General features: G+C 34.1%; 2 protein-coding genes and 1 long non-coding RNA gene across 3 annotated transcripts; 1 reads left to right on the forward strand and 2 right to left on the reverse strand.

Moving 5' to 3' along the window:
- Positions 1 to 6,499: 6,499 nt before the first annotated feature.
- Positions 6,500 to 7,202, reverse strand: LOC112589648 (uncharacterized). The gene is made up of 3 exons (XR_003113683.1): positions 7,024 to 7,202; positions 6,611 to 6,907; positions 6,500 to 6,515 (listed from the first exon to the last, which is right to left on the reverse strand). It is a non-coding gene; the product is annotated as an uncharacterized LOC112589648 (long non-coding RNA).
- A 2,597-nt stretch (positions 7,203 to 9,799) lies between these two features.
- LOC112589647 (uncharacterized) lies at positions 9,800 to 11,856 on the forward strand. Its single transcript, XM_025303722.1, has 6 exons — positions 9,800 to 10,117; positions 10,315 to 10,540; positions 10,640 to 10,814; positions 11,045 to 11,241; positions 11,324 to 11,413; positions 11,601 to 11,856. Exons 1-6 carry the CDS (start codon positions 10,040 to 10,042, stop codon positions 11,657 to 11,659), a joined length of 825 nt encoding a protein of 274 aa, XP_025159507.1. The 5' UTR covers positions 9,800 to 10,039; the 3' UTR covers positions 11,660 to 11,856.
- A 316-nt stretch (positions 11,857 to 12,172) lies between these two features.
- LOC112589650 (uncharacterized) lies at positions 12,173 to 13,922 on the reverse strand. The gene is made up of 3 exons (XM_025303724.1): positions 13,344 to 13,922; positions 12,984 to 13,218; positions 12,173 to 12,906 (listed from the first exon to the last, which is right to left on the reverse strand). Exons 1-3 carry the CDS (start codon positions 13,652 to 13,654, stop codon positions 12,292 to 12,294), a joined length of 1,161 nt encoding a protein of 386 aa, XP_025159509.1. The 5' UTR covers positions 13,655 to 13,922; the 3' UTR covers positions 12,173 to 12,291.
- Positions 13,923 to 14,093: the final 171 nt, after the last annotated feature.

Here is a 14,093-nt window from a genome sequence, read left to right on the forward strand (position 1 = left end):
TATTCCGCATAGTCGTTGTCTGTCATTGCGCTGTGGGATATACGAACAGCTTCTGAAATATATATCATTACCATATTATTATTTTTATAAAATTTTAAATAATAATTAAATAGCAACTTGAATCTAAATAATACCGTTATTTGCAGTATTGATCAAAATCATATTGCTTTACGGAGTAGAATAACACTTTTTTCTTTAAAATTCGTTCATTTTGTGTAAAAGCGAATCGAAATAGCTTATAGTCTAATCAATTTTCAAAATGAAATCCGGGAAACCAAATAAATACCCAAGAGATATATAGTCTTATCTGTATGCATTGCTTACAACACCTGTTGCAGGGTGTAGTCTACGTATATACTTATATAAGTCGACAAAATACAATTTCTGAGTACGGTGGTTCCAATGAAGTCTTTCAGAAAGATTATAAGGCTCTGTCAGTTTCTCAATACACACATTTGTGTCATCTGCAACTTGACTAAATAAAATATAAAGGGACGAATTGTAATATTTTACGGAGTGAATTGCGTTGCAAAACGATATTTACATTGCCATTATATGTCGATAAGCGTTCTTTCTCGTTTGAGATGAAAATATGACTGCGATCTAGATCAGTTTGATCGAAAGACGTTACAATAACGTATTTGTTACAATAACCAAATGTATTTACATACCTCTTTTCTCCAGCTACGTAACAGACACTGTAAGGAGATTCCAACTTCCAGCTAGAGAGCCTCAAAGAGAGAGAGTGGCAAACTGATCACGTGACCAGGTCTCTGCTGATTCGATGGAGGCACAAGGTCTTCTTCACCGATTAGAATATTGATATAGCATGACGACAAGCTGGTTTTACAATGAGTTATAGAGTTCAGACCGACTTTAACCCTAACTAGTCTAACATTTGGTGATTTAAGCCGTAAGCTTTAAAAATTGAACAATCGCAATCAAGTTTTTTTGTAACATCTATCAACGAATAGAGGTTAAAAGAGGAAGTAAAAAGAGGAGGTTAAAGCGTTTAGCGTCGCATAGGACATTCGTTCACGGATATTCAATTGTTACTGCAAATTAATATCTTTGCAATATAGCTGCAATATTGCAGAAATAATATTGCACAATATTGTTTTTGCAATTTTGCTGTAATATTGCACTGCAATATGCAATTTTGCAATGTTACAACAATGTTACTGCAGCTTCTGTGCTGTATGGGTTATGCCGACTTGTATACAATAGCTTGGTTGTAAGTGGCACTAGCGTGGTTTTGGGGATAATAAATAATAATACATATATCTTATATTTATATATATCCTGTATAAAATGTCGAATTGAAACGTATTGCTGCGCCCGTGTCTTTGGGGGACATGTTATCCCCACGCTCCTGGGAGTGGACTGCAAAGGAATCGAGTAGAGATTGTTTGACAGCTGTTGTTGTCAAGGAGGTTGTTTAATAAATAAAAAAGGAAAGAAGAAGAGATGAGAGAGAGTCGCCCTAGTCTTGTCAAGACGAACGGACGTATTAAAATAAAGCTTCTTTCGTTTTGTTAATTCCATGTTATTTTTCTTGCGCAAGGGCGCAACAGTATTAAAAAGTATTGACATTTTGAATACGTCTGAATTCTGCTTTCTGATGCGAAGAAAGGGATTGAAAAGTATTAGTCCGCATTAAATTTCACCGCACTAAATGCGAGACGGCAGTGGTGAATGTTTCGCATTAAAAAGGATTTAATTCATTTCAAATATGCCTTGCATTCAATTGCAATTGATAATTTGCAAATGCAAACTTTCGCATTGGAAAGTATTTATTTCTTCTCCTAATTGTTTTCGGATTCAGAGGCATATAAGATCTTCACGTCTTATTCTCTATCGCATTGAAAAGTATTGGCCCGCGATCCAATCCGAAATTTCCGCAAACCAGAATTCACGACGAAATCTCGTGAATGCGAAACAATATTTTTAAATACGTTTTATACAGGGTATTAAAATATTTTATTGATATTTGCTGTTATAATGTTTATAATTATAAATACATAATTATAAATACATAAATATATAATTATAAATATATAAATTTGAACAAAGTTATACAGAGTTCCCAAAAAGTCTTCGAACGATAAAATATCTCGAAAACAATCAGTTTTTGGAAAAAATGTTTCAGGCAAAAGTTATAAGGTTTAAAATGATCTATTTACCGATCTTATCAGTTTGACCTTGGCTGGCGTCAATAAGGTCAGGGCAAAGTCACTTTGAACTTTCCAAATGGAATGCCCTACTCTTTTTGACATATTCTTATAACGTATTTCAAGAGCTTTCCAAAACACTACAACAAAGTATCTTTTTATTAAGTACAGCCCGAGTTATGAAGCTTCAAAGTTACAGTAATGTCGGCATTAGCATTACCCAAGATGTACCGCGTGGAGGTTGCACGATCGGATTTACACCTCGTGTGTGTGTGTGTGTGTGTGTGTGTGTGTGCGTGTGCGTGTGCGTGTGCGTGTCGTGTGCGTGTCGTGTGCGTGTGCGTGTGCGTGTGCGTGTGTGTGTGTGTGTGTGTGGGCACGCACGCACGCACGCACGCACGCACTACATACAATGGTACTTTCCCTACCAGTAAAACTCCATGCGGTTTATATTGGGAAGACTTACAACCATAATTTGAGCTAATGACAGCAGTATCTTAAAACGCAATTCATCTTTATTACGTAATATCGATTACGCAAAATGAAGAACCTAAATTGAATTTTACTTTCATTTCCCTGGCTTTCAAAATAATAAATGCAAATCATTGAATATATTGTGCTGGTTATGTAAATTATTATATAGAGAAGCATGAACACAGCTATTGAAATTATGAAAGAAACAAACGAACCGTAGAGCCTCTTAGCCCCTTAAGCCTCGCTGAATCGACATTTGTTGCAAATTCGAAATTGAATATCTCGACACCTAAATATCCTAGCAGTAAATTTCAAAAACGGTTTGAAAGCTTTGAAACCGTACTTTTCGAAAGATCTATCGAAATTGTGCGCAACGATATTTTTTCAAAATGGCGGGTGATAAAAAGGAGAACATGAAAAGTTGCTAAAAAATGGTTCGAGCGTGCGACGGCGCATGGAACAAGGAAAGTGTCGCAGCTCAATGGGACGAAAAGTACCTAAAAGTGTAGAATGTTTTCTTTAAAATACTTCGTTATAGAGCTTGAGGCGATACTTATTCACTGAATTATGTAAATTTAACAAGAAAACCGCATTTTTAGCAAAATTTGGAACAACTCAGTGAAAAATGATCACATCGAGCTCGGTAAAGTAGCATTTTAAAGATAACACTCTATACTTTCATGTGCATTTGGTCCCATTACGCTGCGATACCTGATGCACACCGCAAACACGAACCTTTGATTATCAATTTTGCATCCTCTCACTTTATCATCCGCCATTTTGAAAAAAATGGCCGAGCATAATTGCCATTCAGATATTCTAAAAGAGGACGTTTCAAACTTCATTTTGCATTTCTGCGCATATTTGTATCTTCATTATTTACCAAATTATGATCATTTGAAATTTTGTAATTTTTTCCCAAATTTTTAGTGTACCGGGTTTTTTGCGTTTGAGTGTAGATCTACTATGTTAACCAATATCGGACGTGTAGATAATTTAATTCATTATTCTATTGAAATACAAGGTACTGAACATAAAACAGATCATGATTATCTTTTTCATAGTGTCTGGTTATGTAGTGATTATATTGAGGAAGTGATAAGATACATAGCTGGCTTTATTGTGAAAAAATCACTAAAATTATCAAATGTCCAATATGTTTATCTAGTTTAACTTGTAATAAAACATCATCCTATTTACAAAAAATAAAATGTCGTGGTGGCTTAACTTTAGTGTCTGAAGATGTTGTTACAGTTTGTCTTGTTGGTGAAAAAGTATTTAGGATATACAGTAACTTCCCAGACAGCACATATGTCCAAAACTGAGACATAAGACGTCTTTAAGACATCTTTAAGTCGTCTTTAAGATGTCTGAAAATAAGACATCTTTAAGTCGTCCTAAATACGTCTTAAAGACATCTTATGTCCCAGTTTTGGACATTGTGCTGTCTGGGTTATTTAATATGAAAAATATTGTTTTAAAATTACTTGTAAAAGCAGTATCTTTAATTCCGTCACATATTTTCCAAAATAATATTCATTTATTTGATCAGAGTCCTTTAGCGGATCATAGAAGTCAATTGCTAAGAATAATTTTGCAAAAATATTTCAATCTTCGCTTTCATCATGAAGGATCATCCAAAAAAGATACAGTTAATAGAGTAAGATCCAAATATATTAAACTTATACTATTCCAGAACCAATAAGTTTATTATAAATTGTATGTATATTTATTATAAATTTATTATTAATTGTATGTATTACATCTATAAAGTATTACTTTATGTAACTTATCTTTATTCTGCTAAGATTTTGTATCCTATTTGTACTAAGTTAAAAATATTTTTCCTCACTATATAACAAAAATAAAAACTTGCTTTATTTAAATTTATTTCCCATTCATTAGATCCTATTCAATTGCACTCTATTAATATTTTATTTCTAATCTCTCGAAATAAAATTTTCCTTTTAATAAAGCAAGAAAATTTTTTAAAATATATACATATATTTTCACGTAATGTTGTATATTTATTTAATATTAACTTTAATGTAACGCGTATTTTGTTGCCCATAGACACCTACGCTCATGTACATATTTTCTCTGACGATAAGCCTACATCAGTGGCTGTCAATAGACGACTGCGCATCTTATCTGCGCAGACAAAGAGAGAAAATCACCGATGTCTTGCCTCTCTCTCCATTCTGCCAAAACACGTATGCTCAGTCTATTATATATGCTATGAGAAGAATGAGAGTCACTGCTCCGCCTGCAGAACACGCCTGCGCAGTAACTCACAACGAAAGGCGAGAAATGAAATATACGCGGTGAGATATATTATAATACAGACTCAGATGAAATGAATACTCCAGCATTAAATGAAAGTGAGGAAACACAGAACAGACAAAAATCATCCGATGTAAATCTTATACTCCGGGGGACATCCGAAAAAGGTAGAGATAAATAAACATGTTTATGTTTTTAAAACAATACTTAATGAAATAACAAAACTTAATGAAGAGAATTAAGCTGCATTACGATAGTTACGATTCTGTTATATATTAGGTGTACAAATGAATAATCCAATTTTTTCAGCTACATTCAAGGTTTATTTTAAAAGAAAGTAAATTAAATTGTTCAATCAAAGTATTCGCTATAGCTTTCTATAACTTTAAGCTATCTTTCAAGCAGCTGATGAATTCTATCTTGGAAAAATGTTACGTCTTTGGACACGATAAAGTCGTCAAGCCATTTTCGGATCTCATCCACTGATTGGAAGTGTATATCGAACAAGACGTGTTGCATCGACCAGAACAAGTGATAATCGAATGGAGCAATGTCTGGTGAATACGCCGGGTGCTGCAAGACGTCCCAGCCAAGACTCATTATGGTGTCTTTTGTATTGGAAGCAATGTGTGACCTAGCGATGTCATGCAACAATTTCACTGGATGTTCTCCTTTGCCAGTATACGAACGTTTTCGTTCCAATTATTGACTCAAACAGATTAATTGACGTTGGTAGCAGTCCGCAGTAACTGTTTCACCCGGTTCCAACTCATAATAAAGCACACCCTTGATATCCCACTAAATGCAGAACCTTCTTTCCGAAGCGATCGGATTTTGCGACTGATTTTGATGATTCGCTGAGATTTACCCATGACTTTCTGCGTTTCAGATTATCATAGAGTATCCATTTCTTATCGCCTGTAACGATTTTCCACAAGAAAGACTTTCGACGCTGCTTATTGAGAAGAGAAAGACACGCTGCCACTCGTTGATTTTTGTTAGTTTCAGTGAGTTCATGCGGAACCCATTTTCCTTCTTTCTGGATCTTTCTCATCTCATGTAGGCGTTTGGAAATCGTTTGCTATGTTACTCCGAACTATTCTGCAAGCTCTTTTTGTGTTTGTGCCGAATTCTCAGCGAACAGTTGTTCCAAATCATCATTATCGCACTTCGAAGGGCCTCCAGGGCGTTGTTTGTCGATTAGACTGAAATTACCACTTTTAAACCGCTTAAACCAAAATGCGCACACATCGTACAATACAACACCTTCGCCGAGAAAAGAACAAATCGATTCGCACGCTCTTGCAGCGTGAATCGACTTTCCTTGTTGGAATTCGTAAAGAATGCAGTATCGGATATGCACCTTATCTGTTGCCATTTTCGACTGTACTGAACTGAATACTTTTGAAGGTTATGTTGGGCCTTTCGCCAAACTATATATTCTTTTTAATAGCTGTATGTCAACATTGCATAATCACAAAAGAGCAAGAAAATCTATTCAATTTAAAATTGATTTCATAACTGCTTAAAATAATTTGGATTATTCATTTGTATACCTAATATTTATATGTGATTTATTATTTATGTCTGAAAATAAGAATTATTTATGTCTAAAATAAGAAATTATGTTAATAAATAGCGTGAACAATATCATTAAAACGCAAGATGATAGTAAACGTTACTTTATTTGGTTTAGTATCCGTATTTGCATCATAAATTTCATCCTCTCTATCTGCTTCTTCCTCTTTCATGTCCATGTCTGTATGCCCCAAAAATTCAAAATTCGCTATAACAGTTGCTTCTGATATCTAATATCATTGGTTGCGTTCAGAAAACAAAACGCTCACTGAGCGCTTAGTAACTATTGGCCCTTACTGTTAGATCCTTACATTCAGACCAATAACGTTGACGAATTACTCAACTGTTGTGTAATCGTTGTGTTTTCTGAACGCAGTCATTGCTTCTGATATAGAAGATGGCTGAAACAATAAATCACATAAATGTATAACAGAATCGTAACTATCGTAATGCAGCTTAATTCTCTTCATTAAGTTCATATTGTTTTAAAAACATAAACATGTTTATTTATCTCTACCTTTTTTGGATGTCCCCCGGAGTATAAGACTTACATCGGATGATTCTTGTCTGTTCTGTGTTCCCTCATTTCCATTTAATGCCGGGGTATTCATTTCATCTGAGTCTGTATTATTATAATATGTTCCACCGCATATATTTCATTTCTCTCCTTTCGAGTCACTGTGCTCCGCAGGCGGATACCCTCATTCTTCTCGAGTCGGGATGCGTTCCAAAAGTTGCAAAAAAATGGGCATACATTATTAAGGCCCATCTACAATGGCTGCAAGAATAAGGTTGTAAGCGTAAGCAGTAAGAAATGGACCAACCATAATCGATTATTCTTATAGGGTCCATTCCGTTTCACGCATCGAGCGCATTAACTGCATCCAGGGGCTGTATTCCGTACCTGCATATCGACAGTTGTCAGTGTCGTTAGCGACATTGCGCAAGTTTTTCATATAACAAAAAAGCTGCGCAATACTGCTAACGACACCGATAACTATCGGTACGCGAATACGGAATATAGCCCCAGTACCGCGATTCTGTAACTCGTTATTGGAGTTAACGAGTTACAGAATCGCAACACAGAACCGTTCCGTTTCAGCTAATGCGTGCATTGGTGGCGTATAGAATTCCCTAGAATCCCCCCACCTCTATCGCATTAAAGGTGCCTTTACATGGGAGCGTCGAGCGTCGAGCGTCAAAGCGTCCAACCAATCAGTTTTTCATTTCTTATTTCAGGGATAAAAACAAGGAACTTTGATTGGTTGGACGCTTTGACGCTCGACGCTCGACGCTCCCATATAAAGGCACCTTAAATGCGCATCACTACTACAGCTCGGACTAGAAGCAGTTGATGCGAGTATGCGCAGATTAGTATTTATAATCTTTTATATAACCCTATTTAAATACTGACAACATGACATGATGACTGATATATTTAACGTACCGATATTTTTTGATTTTAAACATACAGATAATCACAAATACGTACAATGGACAAAGTCGACAAAGTTGAATTCGCCGTATTAGGCCCAGTTTCACAATTTGCTTTAAACGGAGTTTAAAGCTAAACCAATGGTTAAAAGCAATAGTATATGCGCATATAGGCCCAGTTCCACAACTTGCTTTAAACTCCGTTTAACTGTGGTTTAACCGTTTAACGTGGAACTGGGCCATAATATTGCTTTTAACCATCGGTTTAGCTTTAAACTCCGTTTAAAACAAGTTGTGGAACTGGGCCTTAGCGGATAATGAAATGATCACTATGTTTCTCGAAAAAGAGATCGCGTTAAGAGCATCGAAAGATAAAATTGAAATTTTAAAGTTTTATAAACAATGCAATTGTATTTTTAAATTAATGCATGTGTGTGAATATTTTTCTACAGATCAAGATTTCTTGATAAAATATAGACTCACTACTACTACTGCTACTACTGCTGCTAATTCTGTTGTCATCATTCACTAATGAAAATAAGGCTATTGTTGTCAATGTTTCGATGTCCATTGTGACCATAGTAGCATCCTTTTTTCCTTTCACATCAAACGCATCAAAAGTCGTTCCGTTTCCAAAAGCGCATAGACGCATTAACGAAAACGGAACGATATCAATGCGCGCAACGCATTGGTTGCGATCGATGCACTCGATGCGTGAAACGGAACGCAGCCATAAGTGTATGTCTACAACCTTCCTTAAGAAAATATTTTATCTCTAAGCCGTAAGCTCTAAGCTGTAAAGGCCATTGCACGTAAAAAAATTTTAGTCGTAACCGTAAGACCGTAAGCAAATTGACCAATCACAATCCAGCATCTCGAAATATACGAATTGTGATTGGTCAATTTGCTTACGGACTTACGGTTACGACTAAAATTTTTGTACGTGCAATGGCCTTAAGCTGAAAACTGTTAAGGCTCGTCTACAATAGCTGTAAGAGTAAGGCTGTAAGGCTGTAACGTAAGCTGTCAGCGAATGAAAATATTTCATTTCGTGTCTTGCAACCTTACAGCCTTACTCTTATAGCTAATGTAGACGAGCCTTTAAATAAACCTTAAGGTTCGTCTACATTAGCTGTAAGAGTAAGGCTGTAAAGTTGTAAAACACGAAATGAAATATTTTCATTCGCTGACAGCTTACGTTACAGCCTTACAGCTTACTCTTACAACTAATGTAGACGAACCTTTAAAGACGGTAATCCACAATATAAAACGTAAGGTAAAACGTGACGTATATCAGCCAATGAGAGAAGGGTTATTCGGACTTGGTGGTTGGTGATAATGCGTTTGTAAACACGCAGTTTCTTTACTTTCTACATAACCAAGATGGATTTACATCAAGCTCTCCTGCTAACAATGGTGTTGTGTTCGTGGAATGTGCATCTTTTACAAATATATGGAATACAAAATCGGAGGTTATATCGGCGAGCGAGGTTATATCCACGATCGACGGTGTATTCTTTTTGACACGACAAAACATCCTCTTCGCTGATTGGCTGAAAATTATATGTCGGCTTTAAGCTCTATGCTCTAGGCCGTAGGAATTGAGTTTTGCGCAATTCGCTTAGATCTAACGGCTAAAGCTTAAGCTAAGACTCCATGCATGCGGTGAGCTCCGGCAAACGGCTGCGGTGACCAATCAGGAGACAGACGCATGCCGGAGCTTGCCGCAACCGGACTTGCGCCTCCCTCCTGATTGGTCATCGCAGCATTTGCCACAGCTCACCGCATGCATGGAGTCTTAGCTTTAAATACTGCGCGGAATGTCTTAGAGACGGAAATGACGTCACTTAACACTTACGGCTTATTGGCTCCTGCACACAGGACGCGGAAACGCTTGCCGCGCGGCGGAAGTCAGCAGGTAGCCAATCAATCTCTTACTTTTGCGGAAAGAGTGTATATATATCTTCCGCCGCGCGAAAAAAGTTAAAGTTGATTTAACTTTTCCCACGCGGTATAGCTATTTGTAGTGTATCTTTTACATATCGTAAAGTAACCATAGAGATGTAAGATATTTCTATAGAAGTAACGTAAGTCAACGTATGTTCCGCCAACGAATATTTTATAACTCTGGAAAAGAAAATCTAATTATGGAGAATGAAATGGATAATATTGAAGTTGTAAGTAAAAAAAAAATATTTATATATTAATGAATATTCATAATTATAGTACAGTATATGATGAAAGAACTGATTTTATGATTGATGTTTTTTATAAGGTTATGTGAAACAGGTATAGGTTAATTATTATATTTATTGTAAAGGTAATTATTATATGTAATTTTGTTGCGTATGTATAACTTAATTTTTATTTTCAGTGGTGCAGGGATTGCAATAATATAATAGATATTACAGAGGAACATGATTGCCCTATTTATAACAGTAACAATAGTGATATCAACACAAAGAGCAAAAATGATTATATCGAAAAATTAATTACTGAAGTATTCGAAAGAGAACCTTTATGGAACTCGTCCCTGCCTTATAAGTTCAGAGGTCCATCAGATATAAAAGTATTATGGGCTGAAATAGATAATTGTTTAGGTAAGAATGAATATATATGCATATGTTTATTCAACATATATTAATATGTAAAAATTGAAGAGTATATATTTCTAAAAATATATATGTATATCTATGTAGGTACAACTGCTGGTACAAGCCAGATAAAGTGGAAGAATATAAGGGACCGTTTCGTAAAAGAGCATGCTTTAGAATGTGCTTATATCCCAAGTGGTAGTGCAGCTGTAAAAAAGAAGAGTACTTGGTCATTTTATGAAAGTTTATGTTTTCTGACACCAACAATAAATTATAGAAGGTATTTATAGTGTGATTTTGATAAACTACAATATATAGATGTATATATAGATACATATATAAAATATGGAACTATTGATACTATATAAAATAACATATAATACATAATAAATCATTGGAATATTTCAATTTAATGATTATATTAATTATAATAATAATAATGACAATATATCATCATATATAACGAAATAATATTAGTTAATTTTAATTTAATTGGAAACTGTATTTTAGGACAAAAAGTAACATTGAAAATATAGATCCAACTGTACCTTTAGCTTCAGCAAAAAAAGAATCAGATGAATCCATTATTTCACTTATTTCTGGACCAAGTACCAGTACAGAAAAAGAAGATAACATTTCGCACAAATCATTATTACAGAATAGAACTTCATTAAAACCACAATTAATGTATCCGAAGAAGAATTACTGTAAGTAACTAAACAACGATTAGTTATTTTTTTTATTCTCTGCATATTTTATTTAAAATTCTATTTTGATTTTTTTACACAGCTTTCACACCTCCATACACATCAGATTCAGATAGCTGTGATATAAAAAACAAAGCTTTTGAAGAATCAATGTGTAGAACAAAAGGCACCAGTACGTATATATAAATTATTAAATGTAATTATTTTGCGTGTTGTAAAACGTTCTGTTACGGTACAAAACAAGATTTGTTCTGGGTATTTTGCTTCATTCATTTTTATCTGCAAAACGTTTTTGTTGATATATAAGAAATATTTTCTTTATTGCATGTAATACAAAAAAAACAATATTTATTTTACAGAAAAAACAAAGATAGTTAAAAAAATGATACAAGTTCTCTTTCTGAAGAAGCTATTTTGATGGAATTAGTACGAATGAGACCAGCAGATAAACCTCATACAAAACCTGATGAAATTGAATGTTTCACAAAATATATTGAAGCATGTCTGCGAGGGATGAGTGCAGATAACTCAAAACGTATTAAAAATATAATATTAAAACTTATCGCAGAGGAAGATATGTAATATGTTTGATTTCAGTATTCTATTTTATTTTAATATTCGATGTTTTATTTCAATATTCTATATATAGTTATGTTTTATTGTTTTCTTTTTAATATTTGTTTGTGTGTATATGTATAATTGTTAAATGTCACTAAATGACAGTTATGTTGTGCAATATATTATGCATTACACACACAAATACACGATATTACATACTTAATACAAAATTAAGATTTGTCTGACATATAAAATAATATTCTTGTAAATCAGGATAATTTTTATTTTAGAAGTTACATTTTATGTAGATTGTGGTTACTAGTCTTAATAAAATACGAACATATATGTATATAAATGTATAATCTTTATTTTTTAATTAATACACAAACTTACAATATGATAACAATCTCTTGCCTACATAATATCTTCTTGCCAAGGGATTTTTTCCTCGTTCATAAAATACTCTGTAAAAATTGTCCGAATTTCACCAGCTTATCTAGTGTAGTTATTATTACCAAAACTTTTATTCCTGTAATTATCACTATTGACGTATTTTTGCCTCCATTCTGCTTCAATTATTTGGCCATTTGCTAATAATTGATCAGCATAATTTCCTCCACAGTAATTTGAAGTACTCATTAATAAATTATGCAAGCAGACTGTTGCTTTTATTATTGCATCACTTGTTACAAGACTGGTGTTTAAAGGTTTCTGATAAATACGCCATCGAGTAACTAATATTCCAAATGCATTCTCAACAACTCGTCGAGCTCTACTTAATCTATAGTTAAATATGCGTTGTTTTGTTAAATTTTTCGATGGGTATGGTCGCATTGTAAATGAATTCAACTGAAATGCCTCGTCAGCTACAATAACATATGGAACATTATGTCTGTTACTAATAGCAGAAGGATCAGGCAAATACATATTATTGTTATAAAATCGTTGTCCCATAGCTGAATTTTTAAAAATTCCTCCGTCACTATGCCTTCCTTGAGCGCCAATGTCCACAATTAAAAATTTGTACGTTGCACTCACTAACGCCAATAACACTATGCTGTGGAACCCTTTATAATTATAATAAGTGCTCCCTGCTTTCTTAGGACACTATGGAAATAATATTTATTAATATTTATGAGATATGTAATTAAAATTTTTACGTATATATTTTAATATAATCTTACAATTATAGATACGTGCTTCCCATCCAAAGCACCAATACAATTTGGAAAGTTCCATTTATTCTCAAATTCATGAGCTATTTCTTGCCACCCATTTGTTGTTGGCGTAAATAATTCTTCTTTATGTAGACAACTCCATATAGCCTCGCAAGTTTCTCTTATAATACACGTCGTAGTACTTCTTCCAATTCTATAGCTAAGTAAAATACTATGAAATCCATCTCCACTTGCCAAATAACTAAAAATAACAAAATTAATTTATTATATGTTATATAAGAATAAGAACATTTCTATCTATTATTTAATATAAATACAAGAGACAATAATATTTAGATTAAATAAAGTTATTATAAATCTACTTACCGTATAGTCATTGACAATCGTGCAGCTGGTGAGATAGGTTTTCTCCAATGTGTTTCCATTTTTGTTATCGTAGGTCCAACTTTTGATAATAAATATTCAAACATACTAGGTGTCATCCTCATATAAGTAAAATATGTATCATCATCTTGTAAAATCATTTCGCGGACTAAATTGTGCCAGTCTCCTTGCTGTTGCTTCAGTTTGAATATCGGGTGTACCCAATATTTTCGCTTAGTTATCATTTCTTTTCTTTTTCGATGTCTTATATATAATAAACATAAAAGTAATATTCGACATCTTGCTTCATTCATAACTTTTATTATACAACTTCTATTACTCGTATAACAATTTTTGCAAATGTATGTTTATTATAATAGAGGTTATAATGACACTATATCTACGCATGCGCATATAAGCTATAACGCGTGCTGTGTGAATGCCGGAAAAACCAATTCTCTTTACCGCGTCGTTTCTTTTCGCGCGGCAAGCGTTTCCGCGTCCTGTGTGCAGGAGCCATAAGGTTGTAAGGCTGTAACGTAAGCTGTCAGCGAATGAAAATATTTCATTTCGTGTCTTGTAACTTTACATCCTTACTCTTACAGCTAATGTAGACGAGCCTTTAAAGCAAGGTGTAGACATACACTAATAATCGATTGTGGTTGGTATATTTCTTAAGCCAGCGGCACACGGTGCTTGTTTTCGTGCTGGATTGCTTGCTGGATGAAAATACTGCGTTCTGATTGGTGCATT

The sequence above is a fragment of the Harpegnathos saltator genome, unplaced genomic scaffold (genome assembly GCF_003227715.2).
Source record: "Harpegnathos saltator strain DR-91 unplaced genomic scaffold, Hsal_v8.6 scaffold564, whole genome shotgun sequence".
NCBI classification, from domain to species: Eukaryota; Metazoa; Arthropoda; class Insecta; order Hymenoptera; family Formicidae; genus Harpegnathos; species Harpegnathos saltator.